This window comes from Cydia amplana, chromosome 14 (assembly GCF_948474715.1).
Source record: "Cydia amplana chromosome 14, ilCydAmpl1.1, whole genome shotgun sequence".
Lineage (NCBI taxonomy): Eukaryota > Metazoa > Arthropoda > Insecta > Lepidoptera > Tortricidae > Cydia > Cydia amplana.
The window spans coordinates 2,683,301-2,703,155 of NC_086082.1; the positions used below are offsets into that span (position 1 = coordinate 2,683,301).

Here is a 19,855-nt window from a genome sequence, read left to right on the forward strand (position 1 = left end):
AAAGATCACATGAAATCGTTTAAATCTTTATTTTACAAAAGTAAGCTTCTAATGGCACATAAGAAATCAAAATAACACTTGGAATAAAACACTTAGCTAAACGGTTAAAGAACGTGAGAATCTATAAGCTTTCAGAATAATCCTTCAGGTATAAGCCTTCAGGAACGTAGCGAATTAGGCACGAGGTATGGCTAACGATAACGTCCGATCTCTAGCGCGGTCCGATCAAGAAGAAGGAAGAAAGTCCCCGCGGCGGAGCCAACTGCTCCCGCCTCCAAATCAAGTTGGCAAACCTGCCTGACCAGTCTACCAACATAACGACAAAAATGCCAGTTCGTGCCTACGTTCACTCAAGATACAACTCTTGACGTTCCAAAGCCTTCTACCTGTCATTCCACCTGTCAGGACGAGGGGCCTGCGCACGCTCAATCGTGTTGCTACCCGGATTGATGTGTTCCATTGTTCTGAGAATGACTTCAGTAAAATCACTTTGTTTGTATTATGTTATAATTCTTAGAAATAATTGTTGTGTTGTGTTGTTTTGTCCTATGTAAATATTTGCTACACTATCGCATTGGGTAACTGTCATGATAGCTGTACTGTTATTATAAATAAAATAAAAATAAAAATAATAACCAAATAACCAAGACCTGAAGGAGCTACTGAAAACCACCGAAGTCTTCAGTAGTGCCATCAACATGGAGTTTGGTGTCGATAAATGTGCGGTTATGCATGTACAGCGGGGGAGGGTTGTAAATTCAACAAATTTACAACCTTCTGAGACAATGTCTTTCAGATCTATCTCTGAATCAGAAACCTATAAATACCTTGGTATGTCACAGTCGTTGGGTTTTGAGGACGAGGGTATTAGACGGTCGGTGAAGGAGCGCTTTTTCAGTCGGCTCACAAAAGTCCTTAACAGTCTTTTGTCAGGAGGCAACAAAGTGCGCGCCTTCAACGCCTGGGTAATGCCCCTACTCACATACTCCTTTGGCATACTAAGGTGGACTCAGACCGAGTTGGATGCCCTGGATCGGAGAGTCCGATCACTGCTCACCGCACATCGCATGCTACACCCACGCTCGTCAGTTATGAGATTGTACATTCCACGGAAATGTGGAGGCCGAGGCTTCCTAAACGCCAAGGATCTCCACAACCGCGAGGTGTACAATCTCAGGAATTATTTCCTTAACAACGAGTGTGGGATGCATCGTGATGTGGTGGCAGTAGACAGGAACCTCACGCCGCTCTCCTTGGCAAACGAGAACTGGCGCAAACCTGTGGTACTAAGTACTGCGGATCGCAAGGCGGCATGGGAGAGTAAGGTGCTACACGGGCGGTTCTACAAGGCCCTCACGGGACCCGATGTGGACCTGCTCGCGTCGGTGAACTGGTTACGATTCGGGGACCTCTTCGGAGAAACCGAGGGTTTTGCCTGTGCAATTGCGGACGAAGTAATGATGACGAACAACTATCGGAAATATATCCTGAAGGACGGTACGGTCGACATTTGTCGGGCATGCCGCCGTCCCGGAGAGTCACTCAGGCATATCATTTCCGGTTGTTCTCATCTTGCTAACGGCGAGTACTTGCACAGACATAATCTCGTAGCCAGGATTATTCACCAGCAGCTTGCTCTCCTATACGGCCTTGTGGACCGCGAAGTACCGTACTACAAGTATTCACCTGCGCCAGTTCTCGAGAATGGTCGTGCCACGCTCTATTGGGATCGATCTATCATCACTGACAGGACTATTGTAGCCAATAAGCCTGACATTGTGATAATAGATCGAGCGCAACGCCGGGCCGTGCTCGTTGACATCACCATCCCCCATGATGAGAATCTCGTGAAAGCCGAGAAGGACAAGTCCAGTAAGTACCTAGACTTGGCTCACGAGATAACCGCCATGTGGGATGTTGATTCGACGATCATTGTTCCGATAGTTGTTTCAGCGAACGGTCTAATAGCGAAGAGTCTCGACCAACATCTTGAGAGACTCTCGCTAGGTGGTTGGATCAAGGGCCAGATGCAGAAGGCGGTGATCTTGGACACGGCGCGGATAGTCCGCCGGTTCCTGTCTCTGCAGCCCTGACCACCGGTAGCTTGGGCCTTGCCCCGCTGCTGGCGGCACCCTAGGTTAGGTTTTTTTATAATGTGTTTATATGTATTTTGTATTGTTTTTGTAAGTGTTTTTGTATTTTATTTTTATATCCATATTATAAAATAACCTAACCTAAGATCAGAAATAAATAAAGTGAAAAATAATAAAAAATATTAGTTCAATAATACGCCAATAGATGGTGGCGTTACTCACTACGCAGCTTCATTATTTCGTTACAAGCAAATAATACGTAGCTAAACATTGCTAATCGACTTTATGCGGGCGTCTAACTATGAACTGTAATGCTGCAATATGTCGTTCTGGTGTCTCGCTCCGACACATATATTACTTACATTACACATTATAATTTACTATAGGTAGTCTGTTAAGCTGGATATGTCAGTAGCAATGTAAAGCAAACTAAAGTATGGCATCTCTAGGAAACGAACAAAAACCAGCAATGTACATCGAACAACGGTGAAATATAAACAAAACAAACTCCACAGACAAGATATTAACTCGATTTTCGAACAATTCAAACGTAGTGTTGCTAACCCGCGACTTTTCAAATTTCTTACTGAAAAGATCTGTTTGACCAAGTATAATACGGTACTTAATCACGTATACCTACTTAATTTTTAAATTTACCTCCGTAAGTTTCTGCATAAATCGTGAAAGTTTAAATCAGGGTTATACATAGGTACATACAGTGTGTGGCCTACAACACGGGTGAAAAATTAAAACGTAGATTCTACTCCTCAAACTAGACAATGTTTGTTCAGCGACTTTTAAAAATAACTTGTGGTTTGTATTTTAAAACACTTTAAACTTTATTCGAACACGCAATGTATTACGAAATTGATTATGCCTGTACGGTGACAAGACTGACGGGCAATGTCAATTAGACGGAATTTAAAGTACATTGAAAATATTATTTAGTTTGTTTGAAAAAGGGACAATTTTAAGACTACATAATTTCAAAAAGTTGTTGAACAAAAGTTGTATTGTTTGAGGAGTAGAATCTACGTTTTAATTATTCACCCGTGTTGTAGGCCACACACTGTATAATACATACATTGCAAGTTGAATAAAAGCGTGTAAGCTATATAAATTTTAAACTTGTACACAGGACGGGGAAACTGCATTACCCCACGGACGTCTGCGGGCCGCTGTTTGAAGAGGAGCTGGAGTTCTGGGGGCTGGACGCCAACCAGGTGGAGCCCTGCTGCTGGATGACCTATACGCAGGTTAGTAGAACCCCTTCCCACACCTTCTTACTTGTGATATTCCATTGAGGTTCACAAAGGTGTATCCATGCCATCGAATGGTATAAAAAAAACCGGCCAAGTGCGAGCGCACGGAGGGTTCCGCACCATCAACAAAAAATAGAGCAAAACAAACAAAAAAACGGTCACCCATTCAAGTACTGACCCCGCCCGACGTTGCTTAACTTCGGTCAAAAATCACGTTTGTTGTATGGGAGCTCCACTTAAATATTTATTTTATTCTTTTTTTAGTATTTGTTGTTATAGCGGCAACAGAAATACATCATCTGTGAAAATTTCAACTGTCTATCTATCACGGTTCTTGAGATACAGCCTGGTGACAGACGGACGGACGGACGGACAGCGGAGTCTTAGTAATAGGGTCCCGTTTTTACCCTTTGGGTACGGAACCCTAAAAACGAAATCAAAGTAGGTACTTATTTATTTCTGCAGAATACGTCTGCAGATACCTTTTGAAATACCGGTCCAATCGCTGTTAACCAACTGAGCTTACCGCTTTTAAAGCATTTGCGAAAGTGCCTTTAAATTTTTCCCTAAATTTTAAAACTGTTTTTATTGCTACAAAAAAGGATTGGCGATGAAAAAGGCTTTTAAGCTTTTAATAAGGTTTTAGGCAAATTTAATTAATACTTCAAAATGTAATCACCGAATATTTAGTCCGTTAAATAAAATTTAAATAACGATTATTTGTTCCAAAGAAATGATTTTAAAATGATTCATTTTTGACATATTTTTAATGAACTTCGATAAATTATATGCTTACACATTTTTGGCAAGAATTCTCTAGGTAAAATATACAACATATAAAAGAATACATTTTAGTCGTAAATCCATATTATATTACCCAATTAAAACCTTGAACACGATTCAGATTGAATAACTTGATACGGTGTTGAACTGGTATTGATATGATATCGTATTGGTGGTTGCAGTGCATCTCACACATGACTTTCACTTCATTTCGCATGCACCAGACAGCGTGAGCAATCTTCTAGGTCGTCTCAAAATAAGAACCGTAACAAGTCGTTAAATCTGAATCGGTCTCCTTTTACGTTTCTCCTTGTATAAACGACTCCGTTTAGTCAAAGATGTATCGGTATATTAATCAGTGCTAAACCCAGATACGGTCATTCCACCAGCTATTTCAAAGAGGGTCCGATAAAGCAATAAAAGTGGACTCACTGATTGCGTATATTTCTTAATAATAATAGGCTATAACAAGTTTTTATTATTTAATTGTATCCATCAGGATCAAATTTAGGATCCATTGCATTAAATCAATACAAAAATCAGAAATGACAGACAAAGTGTGACAATCGTACGGATCCGCAAGCGCTCAGGATTCTATCCGCGCGTCAGGAGTCGGGTACGACTACTTAACTACAGCTAAGGAAAGGACGGTTATGATTTTGTTAGACAGCTATGTATATTTAAATATTCGGCTTAATGGCAAGCATGAGTCCGACGAAGCCACGGAAGAAAGAAAGAGCGCGCCGCGCTCTAAGGGGAAACGGCATGTGCCTGGATTAGTATGGGAACCTATGTCGCCAACACGCTGTCACAAAAATTGGCCATATTTTCTTATTTCGAAAGGGATTATGAACCCTCACCCATCACAATAATTTGAACCTTACAGTAAAGAAAATTATGTCGAAATTGCACTACGATTTTTATTTATTGTAAATAGTCATTTATGCTCTATCCCTTTTACACTTGCATGGCTTTTCCAAGAGTGAATGCGATAGGATAAAATATTCGACTATGACGTTGACATATGCGATAGGGATGTGCATGATTCGGTGTGATATCGATAAACGCTTATTAATAATTAGTTTAAGTGCACGTAAACTACTCAGTTTTTTATACATATGTATATTATATTTTCTGGCGAAGATTAGGTTACCTACTTACTTTTTAATAAAAAGCGGCAAGTGCGAGTCGGACTCGCCCGTGAAGGGTTCCGTATTTAGGGGATTTATGACGTATTAAAAAAAAACTACTTACTAGATCTCGTTCAAACCAATTTTCGGTAGAAGTTTGCATGGTAATGTACATCATATATTATTTTTAGTTTTATCATTCTCTTATTTTAGAAGTTACAGGGGGAAAAAATGATATTAGAAACCTCAATATCATTTTTGAAGACCTATCCCCCATATATACCCCACACGTGGGTTTGACTTTCAGTTCTAAGTATGGTACTAAATTTTTTTTTTACTTTCAGTTCTAAGTATGGGGCACCCTCAAAATTTATTGTGTTTTTTCTATTTTTGTACTATGCACGCAAGTAAGTGTAATTAATATGTATATAAGTGTAGTTAATAAGTGTTCACAATACTTATTAACTAGCACGTTATTATGTTAAGGCATAACAAAGCAATAATGTTGTGTCATCCATCAATATGAATCTCCGATATAAACTCGTATGCAAAATTATTAAAAAACACTAATTAAAAACAATGGAAATATAGCTGGTCAAGCAGATCTTGTCAGTAGAAAAAGGCGGCAAATTTAAAAAATGTACGCGCGAAGGGATATAGTCCCATAGAAAATTTGAATTTCGCACCTTTTTTTACTGACAAGAATTTGCTTGACCAGCTATATCAGGGCTCTCCAAACCCCGGCCCGCGGGCCAAAATGTATGGGTAGTTGTGTACAATACTATAAGAAAAACTTTAAATCAAATAATCCATTGAATAGCAATAACAAAGTAAGAACATATTTTGTACATAATATAAAATGTGCATAAGCGACGACTTTTTCGATATGATCATCTAGCTAGACGAAAAACAAAAATAAATTATCAAGAACATGTATGAACCTAAACAAAACTAATTGTGTATTTATACAAACATCGACATCGATAACTTTTTTGATATGGTCCTCGCACTGTGGCCGAATAGCGCACCCGTACATGACTTTTACGCTAAGTAGATTATCAACCTTATCTCATTTACATAAATTTGATTTTTGTACTAAACAATCCAAAAATCCTTGCGGAAACCGAAAATGTAAAAAATATTGAAATATTACATGAAATAATACTTACCGATGATATGAAATGCCTCCATGTCTAATATTTTTTGTCCGGCTAGTGTTTTTACACTCCAAAATGGAGCAGCACGGCATATTTGTAATTATTTGTAATTTTAACTGGAATCGTTTTCACATCTGACATTTCATAAGCGCCATACTGAACTGACAACGACTGACAGTAGCCCGTGGTGAAAGTGTGATCAGCTAATCATAATGCTGCCACACGCTATACACCTACGTTTCGCTTCTATTACTCCTTTGTTTTGTGGACGAAGCCTACGGAGTACACTCCGATAACGGGCACCATCGGCGCCTTCATAAAAAAGATGGCGATTAGCCATCGGGCCCGTACATCGGTACGGGACGCGCTGTGAGCGCTCCAATGCCGCGCGCCCTCACATTAAAAGAGTCGGCGTAGCTCGATGTAAGTAACGCGCTGGGCGCGCTCTAATGCCAACTCGGGCTCCAATGTCAGGCGTCTTCGGCGCCCTCATATTAAAAGACTATTTGGATGCGCATCACGTTGCTCCAGTGTGTGAGAAATACGTGCATTGTGCTATCTTCATTCCTCTTCGAGTTCTTCTATTCAGTTTTTCATAACGCTTCGAGCACTTACATCTAAACAAACTCTGACATTCATTACATTCTTAGATTTCATTCACTCACTTTTCACTCCCTCCTCACAACAAGCTTACACACATACAAGTTCACACTCCTCTTTCTTTCCTAATTCCTATTCTTATGTTTAATATAATTATAAATTTGATTATTAGTAACACGTGATGATCATGACCCCCGCGATACAGGCCATGCATAGTGCGGGGTTCACTGTAATGTGCCTGTTAAACTTTTGCTGTCAATAAAAATATTGTTATTGTTATCTCGCACACACCAATTTGATAACCGCGATAACCAGTAAATGCTATCAACATGACGCATGATCGGTTCCAATTCGCTACCGCTCGGCAACCAATAGCAACACAGTGTCGATTAACCGTCTCCGACCGAAGGCTTCACAAATTGTTAGCACTTAATCACCACTCTATTAATCGTTATTTAATCGCTGTTAAGCTACATCTGTTAACTAAGTGTGGGTTTGATGGATTGGATCTTTATTGTTACCAAAGGACCTGTTTCTATCAATTTAACAAACATTATGAACTAAGAAAATGAAATTGCAACGCTTTTCTTATGTACCTATTTTTTTTTATCGTTTTAAGTCGGTTTTTTGGTACCTACTTACATAGTTATTTTGACAAAAAGAGTTTGGATTTTATCACAACATTTTAAAATGTTTAAAATACTGTTATAAACTGCACCATAAACTACCTATACAACACATCGATATCTTTAAAAAAAATTACCCTTAGCGTCCCACGTCCCACCGTCCTAACACTTGTACAAATCTCCTCCCATTTGATATTTAAATAATTATTAACAGATTTTCTTCTGTTTTGTTTCGTTCGATTTTAAAACGAAACAAATGCCAATTTTTTTTTATTACCGAAACGGATCTCCCACATGAAATTCTACGATTTTAACTTTTCTCTATACAAGTTTTTATGCAAAATTACTTATTCGCGCATGCAGTGACAAATCAGAAGCTTTCCCTTACACATCAGTCAGCTAAAAACGTAATTCAAAATCCAACATCTAACTTTACATAATTTGACACGTAGTACACATCAGTGCTTTCATATGTAGTGAATTTCAGTAAATTCACTACATACGAAAGCACTCAGTGAGAACATTTTCACAGTAAATTACGTAGTTTATCCGATACTATGGATAGTGATATAACAGTCTTGACGTTGCAAACGTGATAATTTACTGTATCAACTGTATGTATGTAGAATAGACGTATAAAAATATGGCATTTTAAGAGTCATACGAACCCGCGGCGAAAAGGCCGCTCCCATACACTAGATTCTAGAAGTTACGCTCTCGTTCTGAAACAAGATGCTTAAATTACCCACCCGAAACTGGGTATGAATATATTTACGTAACATATTTATGTATGTATGGTACTCATTTTCGTTGCAAAAAATTGTTATATTACAATGTTTCTTTTAATCACCGGAAACCAAACGTTTCCAAGTTTCCACTTTACAGCCATAGTAAAGTTGAACCTTTTGAAATCTTTAATAAATTCATGCCACCTTGTAGTTTAAATTAAATAAATAAATAAAATAAATAAATAAATATTATAGGACATTATTACAAAGCTTGTGTTGTGGGTACTCAGACAACGATATATATAATATACAAATACTTATACATAGAAAACAACCATGACTCAGGAACAAATATCTGTGCTCATCACACAAATAAATGCCCTTACTGGGATTCGAACCCAGGACCGCGGCTTCACAGGCAGGGTCACTACCCACTAGGCCAGACCGGTCGTCAATTAATATACTTAGGTAGAGCTACTGAAATTATTTAATATAGTTGCAGCTAACTTCAATTCAATACTCTAAACTCTAGAGTTCTAAAAGTTGGTGCACATTTGAATGAAATTTACATTTAACATTAACCAGATTAAGCTTTCAGACTTGCAGCAGAAAATAGGTACCTAATTTCTGTATGTACGAATTAATGTCACGACGTTATTTTATTATAAAGATAAGCACTAATATTTTATGTTTTAGGATAAAAATGGGGTGAAGGGGGGACGTGACCTTGAGTTTCAGATTATCGGATTTTAAAAATTATTACTTTATATGGAAACCAGAAGAATACGATATTTTTAGGATGACGCCATTCTGACGCGAATGGTTGTCATTATTTCATGAACAATATTATGTTATTGTTATTCATAATTTAACAAGTTTTCATAATAATAATTTACCATCTTATTAACTGCACGAATTTTTCGAAAGTAGAGGACCCGTGCGAAATCGCCTTTTTATACAAACATAGTCGTCATCTTTCCATAATGTCAAAATCCAGAGAGGAAAATGGGGACTACGTTTGTATGGAGAAGCGGCGTCCCCTTACCTCTTAAATCAATATCTTGTACGTAGTTATCAACTGCTCATTTTCATCACATATTTGCCAGAATCTGACGGACACAGCTCTTCTTGCTTGAATCTGACGGACATATAGTTCGTTTTTTTTAGCATTAGAAAGAACTTGAAAGAAGGTAAGCGATTTTGACATGTCTTTTAATTGAAAAACACTTTTTAAAAATCAATAACTATTACTTATGAAAGCAGAAGACTATAAAAGATCGTATTAGATTCATAATTGTTACATATTTACCGTAACTTATTTTTAAAATGTGTTTTTCAATTAAAAGACACATCAAGATTGTTTACCTTATTTCTAATGCTAAAAAAAACGAACTATAGCTCTTCTTGCTTGAATCGGACCGACACAGCTCTTCATCCCTAGCTAATATTACTCAGTAAAGTCAGAACTCCAACTGTCTCCGAAGTTTACACGTTAGTTCAAACATAATCAGGGAAGCGTCCACCAAGAAGGAACTTCACCCTCCACTGATTAACATCCATAACGTATTAAGCGCCACAGTTTACATATGATAATAAGCTCTTTTATGTACACTGTGTACGCCACTGATTTCAATATGATTTAAAGCTTATGCAGACTAACGTAAGATTCATTAACGCTTGGCATGTATGACGAAAGCAGTCGACAACGGCGTCGCACCCCAATGTAATAGTGATTTTAAACTCTATATGTACAGGTGTAAGATTTACAATCGCTTGGCAAGCTTTATGAATATGTATTGGGATTACAAATGTCACCGGTTTGGTCCTTTTGGAGCGCTTAAATATTGAGGGGTTTAATTTTAGTTCGTGAAAGTTCTGGAAGCAAAAATGTAGCTCGTTGGGTTGATCAAATAAGTGGATTTCGGAGTTTGAGTTAATTTTAGGTCATGTATTTGAAGTTTTCACTCATTTAGGTTATGGTTATGATTATGAAAGTACAAATCTGTATTCAAATCATTCCCAAAATATGTACCCGTCATCAATGATATTTTAAAAGTATAGATAGGTTATGCTAGAGCACAAAAAAATAGATCAATGAGGATAATTCCGTCATGGGGACTATTCCGTCTACGAGTGTTTTTCTCGATTAACGAACAAAATTGATAGTTTCATCGACAAAACAGTAATTGCTTTTAGTTTCAGCAATCAAAAGCGTGTTTTTTTTTTCCTACGATTGAAAATCAAAGAAATATACGAATACACTCGTGGGCGGAATTTATTTCATTGTCTACGAATGAATCTGTTTTTGTTAAAAAAAATCATTATTATTACACTCGTTTTTGAACATTAGCTTGTCTCTTTCTCTTTCGGTGCACTCTTAGCACGTTAGCTTGCCTAGACGCAACTAAAGAGCAACTGTACAATTTGTCCAATCAAAGCTCTCAAATTTTGGAATGCTTATAAAATATTTGGAGTTATAATATCATTGCCCATCATTTACTAGAAATGTTTATTCCGCTTTGTTCTTTGTATAAAGTATGAACATATATTTCCAAACACAGAAAGGCACAAACGCCAACACTTTCCTACAAACTTAAGCCATTTTGAGTGAGAAGGACAGATTGGGTGTGAAACGATCAGCAACAGCGTTGCAAGTGCAGTACGTAATGCAGGTGCTAACAGAAGTATTGCATTATTGACAGTTGCATTATGCCTGCACCGTAACTGTTGAATATTGTAGAAGGCGCATTGAGAAACGTACAATGTGCAAGCAATTTAATACCAATATTTCACATAAGTACATATTTACTTTTGGTCACAAAATTCACAACACGAGGGGAAAAGTTCCGGAACCAGCTGTGGTCAACCTTTTAATATCGCCAACATGCTGAGCCGAAACGTAATAAGCTTTTACTTAGTTACAGCGTTCGCGTAACTAAACAGCGTTTGGGCAGCGCGCTGGCGAAGCTGGTAGCGTTATAAGTACTCGGCTGGTCGCAATAAGTGTTATTTATCAGTAGTTTAAGAAAGTATGAAAAACTGCATCAGAACTGTTTTTTCCGAACTGGATAGTTCTTCTCTTTTTTTCAGCCAGCAAATTTTTCAAAAAAAACGGTAATCAATGAGTTTGATTAAAAATAAAATTGTGCATTTTTAGAAGCAATTTTCATATAGTATTTTTACAAAAATTGTTACCTACAATTTTTTAATGGTGCGCATAGGTCTAACTAAAACCTATGTTCGTGATTTTTTTTCTAGCGAGTAAAAGTTGTTTAGTCAGATTTCAAATCGATGAACGATGAAGTGGCTAGAGAAAAGCGTCAAAATTGCTGTTCTATTTTTTTGACAACCGTATTATGATTTAAAAAAGCCCTATGATATTTTCAAAAACCCACGGCACTTTAAATAATATACTTATTTAATACATTAAATGTAATAGAACAACACGTCAAAAAGTATTTTATTTCGCTTGTTTGTATACTTACCTCGTTTAGTCACAAAATTCATATCACGAGGGAAAAGTAGTTCCAAACTCAGCTGTTGTCAACCTTTTACGTTATATCGCCAACATGTTGAGCAGAAATATCATAACTTTGTAATAAGTTACTCAGTTACTGTGTTTGCTTTGGGCAGCTCGCATCGTCCGAATAAGCCAAGTTAACTGGAAACGTTAAACTCGACTGGACACAGTAAATTACATTCAGTAGTCGTTTTCTAAGATCGAGTCAAAAGTACAAAAACTATTAAAAGAAAATCCAAGGGGTAAAAAATTTGCGAAAACCTGCGTATTTTTATTTCAGTTTTCCATTAGTTCAACTCCTCTTTAAGTGTTATTAATATTAACGAAATTTGGTAGATTAGCGAAATCAGGGTTTTTAGCCGCTGTGTGACCGCAATCCCAAAAAAGTAAAGACAGATTTCATTATTTTTAAGAAAACATGTGCCTTAACTGTGAACTTGAGAAAGGAGAAACTGTCTTGATAAGCGAAAAATCTCTACAAAACTGCCAATAAATGCGTCAATAAAATGTAACAGAACTACACTATCAAAAATAAGTCTGTTAGCCTCATTGCATCCCTCAGTTTTTTTAAAGTTAGTTCCAAAACCAGCAGTTGTCAACCTTTTAAAATTGCTAACATAGTCCGAAATGTCATAACTTCGTAATAAGCTTTTGGTTAGTTACGGCGTTTGCTCTAGGCAGCTGGCAACGTGTCCAGCGAATGAGCTAAGTTAGCTGGCAACTTCAAACTAGCTGGATCACAGTCATACCATTCAGTAGCCTAACTACTCTGCAACTACTAAAAATATAAGTTATTGTATGTACAGGTATAATGCAATAAAGTAATATTAAATATTTAAAAAAATGCAATTCGACTCAGCTTTTTCTGTAAGAAAAATTAAAACCGGCTCAGTGATTTCGATGGTATAATAGGCCACAATCACAGAAACGTTCAAAGACTTATATACACACTTATATTCAATATTTACTTCATCATGACTTCATTACAATATAGCCAAAAGAATTATAATGCCCGCGTTAAGGTAGGAAAATCGCTTTACCTTCTCTTTCTCCTTTTTTTAGATTACTAGTCTATTTTTTGTCGTATTTAAACCTGCCTTACCAGCTTATCAGCTTAATGTATGACTATATACTAATAATGATAATTTGTATTTATTGTATCTTCATATTTCTTGTTGTGTTTACCCATCAGGCTTTAGACTTAGGCTCTCCAAGTCTGATCACTTAAAAACTAAAGTTTTATTTTTCATTTACCCTTTTTTTACTTTTAATTTTTACGTAACTTCAGTTTACTGTATAATCATCTACTGCGACACTCGGTTTCGCAACGTCGGGTTTTTTGTTGATAAAAGCTCCGGGCGTGCCGGTGAAAACATTTCGTAAACAGAGTTTCGGTAAAATTACTAATTTCACAACGCGGAAAGTAATCTGCTTTCATTTCATTTGGGGGACTGTTGCTGGTATTAGGGAGGTCAATTTGGCAATTTTTATACCATTCGCCTTTTGGTAAAGGGATATCGGCCTCCATGGGGTTCCATAAAGAAATTTGTTTTTATATTTCACTGGGGCCACTCAGGGGTATAAGAGAGGTCAATTGGGAGATTTCGTTTTTAAATTAAATAAACAATGGAAAATGTCACCGCTTCTGGCATGAGTCGATCTTGCGTTCCTGTTGAGGTGTATAAACAAAGGAAAGCAGTCGAATAATTCGGACGCGCTTCTATAGTAAACCGGAGTTTGAAGGTGCTGCTGACTTGATCTTGAGAGGAATGACATGTGTGCCTATTAATAAGGGTGCCAAAAATCGTGCGATATGGGGAATCGGAAGAGAAAGCGGAAGAGAAGCAAATCCTCGGCACCGAAACAACAACTGAAGACGCAACTGAAATAAATGCTAAGATGAGAGGGAGCGACGGATAACCCCTCATATTTTCGGAAGTTACGCCATTCAATCCCAATATATTACCATAAGGTCGGGGTACTTTAGCCCTTACAAGGTTACTTTGTCCACCCATGAAAACCCATTTACTGAAATAATATATTCTTAAAAACGACACTAGATGCTTCCACAAGAACATATTAATCACATAATGCCGTTTTTAATAATTTATCAATTCAATAAAATAGGTTTTCTTGGGTGAACAAAGTAACCTTGGGGAGCTAAAGTACCCCGACCCTACGGTACTGATTTTGCACTACCTCCAACTTATTTGCTTTTCCAAAGGTCTACTGGTTTCTACCGGCCTTATAGCATTAAGTTCACCTTTTGTACGATGTGTTTTGTTTGTGCAATAAAGATAGAAATAAATGAATATTACTCATTAATTTCACTCTTAACTCAATTTTATTCTAATTTTAGGTTTTTATCCAAGTGAATACTTGGGAACATTTAAACTTGGAACAAACTTTTCGTACATAGGATTTCCCCCTTTTTTAGAGATACCTACTGGAAAAGTATCACCCGTGCTGTACAAAACATCTCTGACCAAATCGGTACCTTTAATTTGTGTTGAAAGTGTATGTTGTATTTCGTTAGTGTTGAAACTCAAAATGAATGTACCGATTTGATCAGTGATATCTATTATGTAATTGGCTGATTTACTGTTATTATCGTTACCCTAGTCGGATAAAAGGCAACTGAAAACGTCTATAAACAGTCAATTAGTCATAGATATACAAGTCCGTAATCATATTTATAGTAAAATATGGTCGTATTTTCTCATATGACTTAATTTTGTTCGGTAATAAATTTATCATTGTACGTACACACTTCGATATCACACATAATAAACCTCTATTATATATTATATTAATATACAATAATGATAAAATAAGTGGGTTACTTCGCCCGGCCGCCCGCGGCGTAAACTTCATTATGCCCCACTCATTGTTGTCACTCAATACATTTTCCGCATCATTCTCTCCACGAAATATTGTATCGATAAATGTTTGATTCACTGCACCAATGAGTTTGCGGTCGTCGAGTCCATAAATGTTTTAAAATATTTAGGCCGGTTCTGTTTTACGATTTAGTATAGTTTTCATTTTATTTTGATACGATCTAAAGTCTGTCATCAAGCATCACGTGCACCAATAAGTCTGAGCAAGAAGGCTGGCAAGACGGCTTCTGATTGTATTTCGTAAGCATCAACTAGAGCGAGCCGCTAACGCTCGATGACGGCTCTTGTCTGCGTTTAGTGTAAGGCCTGAGTGGACGCTCGAGTTGGGCGTGCAGCGGGGCGGGGCGTGCGGCGTGCATGTTAAACAAATGCAAGCGTATTTAGGCCTTAGTGCACGCTGCTCAGATTACTTGTGAGCCCGACGCCACGCTGCACGCCCCACCGAACGCTCCGCTTCGAGCGTCCACTCAGGCCTTACACTAACTATGATAAGGATTCTGGCCGAATGTTTAGTCATATTTTCGGCTTTTTTCTAACATTTTTTTCTGATTTATCCTCGTAAGGTCCAATGTGCATTACAACGTACACTCCGTTTTAATCTAATTAGAACATTTCATAAACCAAATAAAATAGCATTTTTTTGTTTCATAGGTAACAAGATTAAAATTTAAAATAGGACAATTTTGTATGGTGGGCCTTACAAGGCTATATAGCAAAACCGAGATTTTTACCGCCACACAAATATCAAAGATTACGGTCATATCAAAATTATATCAAATCGTTGAGTCAGAGTCGGCTTCATTATCTTTACGTGCGGACAAATTGGTTTTGCGAAGCAGTTAAGTGCATTCATGCAATTGAGATTAAATTGGATTTGATTCAGTGAAGTTTCCAAGCTTTATTTTTGCTTTGCTGCAGAATGGTGAAACTTAATACACGTCTGTGGGATAATTAATGATAATACCAGTTCAAAAACAAGTCTCTATCTTGCTGAATTTCAACGGGATTTCGACAAAATTAAGCACATGTCTACTTAAAGTTCTTGCTTAACTCCAACAGAGAAAGCATTTATGTGGAGTTACCTTTACAGAGATACGTTATTTATCAAAAACAAGACAAAGTAAAGAAACACTCAGTACCTACCTAATGTACCTAACTCCAGTTGGAACGCGCATAATCATTTCAGTCTTAACATATAACCTCCCAGAAATCGAAACTTCAAAATTCAAAATTTTATGAAACGGAAGGCCTTTTTATACGCCTCTGGACGGCTAGAGGTTAGAGTGTGAGGATTACCTTCCTGGTGACGGTTAGTAGTAGACGGATAGCAGTCATTGACAATTTAATGTGGGCAAATACGTATTAAACAATCCTTCCAAGCAACACCCATTAGGTTTAGATTCATCCCCATTTGTAACAATAACCTCAAACACATTAATCGCCTAACCAGTAAATTTATTACAATTAATTCTTCCAGAGCGTATACTCGTTCCCTAGTAAAACTTTTCTCTTTGAGGAATGGAGCCAACTTTTCAATGGCCCTCAAACCACGGGGCGAGTTCAACGTAAAATTGGGTATCATTCTTTGACTTCGCCTCCCCTTCTTGAAGTTTGAATACATTCGTTCCCTAATTTTGCATATGTTTAGTTTTTATTCCTTTTCAGTTTGACATTTCTCTCCTTCAAACAGCACCATCTGCTGAAGATAATGTTTGTGTTTTCGTTTATTAAAGTTAACTCTTATTTAACTTCGGTCTTTGAAGTCAAAAAGCCCTTTATTATATTATAATAGGAAGATTAAAGGCAATGAAAGGGCCCTTTGTCTTCTTAAGAAAAAAAAACTTGAGTGTAACATTTTCAAATCCATTGAAAAAGTGTTATATCACCTTATTTTTATTTCTTTCGGGTTTCTGAAACTTTAGTTAATCCTCTATTTTTTTTATGTCTTTCATCTTACCAATTTAAGATTGAAAAAATCTAACATTCCCTTTTGTCCGCAGCATCGCGACACCCAAGAAACGCTGGCAGTCCTGGACCGCTTGGACCTGGACACCGAAAAACCCTCTGATGAGGAGGTGGCTCGCAAGTTTGGCTTCGAAGAAGACTACTACAAGGGCACCGTGTCCTGGTGGCAGCAGCTGAAGCCGCAGATGTGGTCGCTCTTCGACGAACCCTACAGCTCCAATGCAGCTAAGGTATTTTTATAACTTTTAAGGGCCCCATTCACTTACCCAGGATTAACTGGTTGTCTAAAGTTACCTTGTTTACCAGTACAATTTGACTCTAGGTTAACGATTTAACCGGTTAACCCCGGGTTAATTGGATGGTGAAAGTGGCGCCAAGACAAGGTTTAAGGACGTTGCCATAGCTCAGAGAGTTGCAGTCGCACATTGCTCTGACTGACAACAGCTAGGTCAAGAATATTTTTAATGTGGTGACCCCACGCTTGAAAATTTAGTGCAGGACCAACCGGAAAGAAAACCAACGATTTAGTTAAGACAGCTCAACAATGTACATTCGATTTATTAGATTTGTCTGTATTTTTTCTATAAAAATTATTTTGGGCTTAGAATGTACAGTCAGCAGCAGAAGATGCTAAGCGGGCGAGGTGTCCAAAATTACTTTGACTCGCTCTTATTCTCTTAACAATAAAGTCGCGTCAAGATCATTTTAAACACCTCGCCCGCTTAGCAACTTCTGCTGCTGGTGGTGACGTGGCCCTTCCGGCCACGTTACCAATCTTCTCCCAACAAGAGCAGTCGCTGGTCACAAGGTCGACCAAACTGCATACTAATTAAAAAAAAAAAAAACTTCTGCTGCTAACTGTACATGCTCAAGTGTTCAATGTTCATGTTCAAATTATATTCAGGTCCATGCATTTCTTTGAATCTAGCACCAACAATGTGATCTTATTTATCTTTGACTCAATATCAAGATAAATAAATAGCGGTTTGGAATAAAGCCAATAGTTAACGAACTGAATAAAAGCTTATCGTTACATAATATTTGATGGACGTAAGTATAACAAAACGTCTGTTTCCTCTTTAACTTCCTTTACATTAACGCTGATTGATCTATGACCTGTCAAGTTTAATGTATACGAGGTTATTAGGAACATCTTTCATGATATCGGCACAAATTAAATGATATATGTACAGTCTAGCTCAAAAGGAGAACCGTAACCCTTATAGGATCACTCGTGCGTCTGTCTGTCTGTCCGACCATTCCCCCCCCCCCCCCCCTCTTTATCTCCGAAACTACTGGGTCTAAAATTTTGAAAAAAAGACACAATAGTTCTTTACCTATAGATAACAGGAAAACCTATTAGATTCCGACTCACGCTAGACTGCACATGTCAAGCGTGAGTCGGAATTAATGTACGGAACCCTTGGAACGCGAGTCCGACTCGCACTTGGCCGGTTTTTTTGTGTGTATTTACTATTTATACACCAAAAATATATTCGTATGACTACTTTTATGTGATGTTCAAATTGTTGTAAGTAAATTCCAAATAACTCTGAATAAAATGAGAAAACAATGTCGACAAACTGTAATTTCTCACAAAAGCTTAGCATTTCTTGAAACAACACGGCAAATGAAACGAAACAACTTAAAGGATGTCTCTCAAAACCTCAACAATAAGAAAACGTTACATCAACTAGCGGTACAACTCAAAATGTAAGTTAAATTCACGGACATTTCGTTATATTTAAATAATTTGAAATAAATGAAGCTCTGTTCCCTTGGGTTGTAATCCTCAACGGATTCCCCTCGAGGGTACAATATACATCGATTTGACAGAGTGTTTCCGAATTCTAGTGGCTTTAATTTAAATTTATGCTAATAGAAGCTCCTTTGTCCCATTTTCAGTTATAATCATTGACGACCCGACTGTGGCTATTATTGTTTTGAAATCGTTATTCATGAGCTTAATTGATTATTTGATTTAAACACTGTTTTTCAGTTTCAAATTTTACACATTATTAAATTGTACAAGACGACTTAATCGCGCATTTAAGTTTTAAGATTTACCTCCGATGTTTCTCGACGTACCTCGTAAGTTTATAAAACCAATTTTATTTTTATTTTCCAGGTAGTCGGCGTGATATCGGTGTTTTTCATATGTGTGTCCATCATATCGTTCTGTTTAAAAACCCACCCGGACATGAGAGTGCCAGTGATAAAAAACTACACAGTGACGACCGCGAACCAAACGCAAAGCTGGGCGCTGGACAAAGTGCAAACAAACGCCCACATTGCGTTTTTCTACATAGAGTGTGTGTGCAACGCGTGGTTCACCTTAGAAATCCTAGTGCGATTCATATCGTCCCCAAATAAGTGCGAATTCATCAAATCCTCCGTCAACATCATCGACTACATCGCCACCATGAGTTTCTATATCGATCTCATGCTCCAGAAATACGCTTCTCATGTAGAAAATGCTGACATATTAGAATTCTTCTCCATAATAAGAATCATGAGGCTTTTCAAACTGACGCGTCACTCGTCAGGTTTGAAGATTCTGATTCAGACCTTCAGGGCATCAGCCAAGGAGCTGACCCTGCTAGTGTTTTTCCTAGTGCTCGGTATAGTGATATTTGCGAGTTTGGTGTACTACGCGGAGAGGATACAGACGAATCCGCACAACGACTTCAACAGCATACCGTTGGGGCTGTGGTGGGCGCTGGTTACCATGACGACGGTCGGGTACGGAGACATGGCGCCGAAGACCTACGTCGGGATGTTCGTTGGAGCACTGTGTGCGTTGGCTGGTGTGAGTATTAAACAGTAATTTATATTTTTTTTATTACATTATTCTAAAACTCAGAAATGCTGCGTGGAAGAGTATCTTTTTGGAAGCTTATTTTATAAAACAACAGTTTTTCTTGTTATGATTCATACAAAATAGCCAATTTACTTAATAGCCTATTAGTGTGTCCCACTGCTGAGCAAATGCCTCCCCTCTTTCCCGTCACTTGTCTCTGTCCAATGCACACTTCCGCCACTCCACACAGAATGTATCGAGGTTGAAAGAAAATAGCCAAGAGACGGGTAA

General features: G+C 37.7%; 1 protein-coding gene across 1 annotated transcript in view; it reads left to right on the forward strand.

Annotated features, from left to right (window-relative positions):
• LOC134653944 (potassium voltage-gated channel protein Shaw) overlaps positions 1-19,855 on the forward strand; it is a 54,215-nt gene that overhangs the window by 25,779 nt on the left and 8,581 nt on the right. The window contains exons 4-6 of the mRNA XM_063509314.1: positions 3,232-3,349; positions 16,800-16,994; positions 18,893-19,573. Coding sequence (XP_063365384.1) covers positions 3,232-3,349; positions 16,800-16,994; positions 18,893-19,573 — 994 coding nt within the window. The remainder of the gene's footprint in view (positions 1-3,231; positions 3,350-16,799; positions 16,995-18,892; positions 19,574-19,855) is intronic.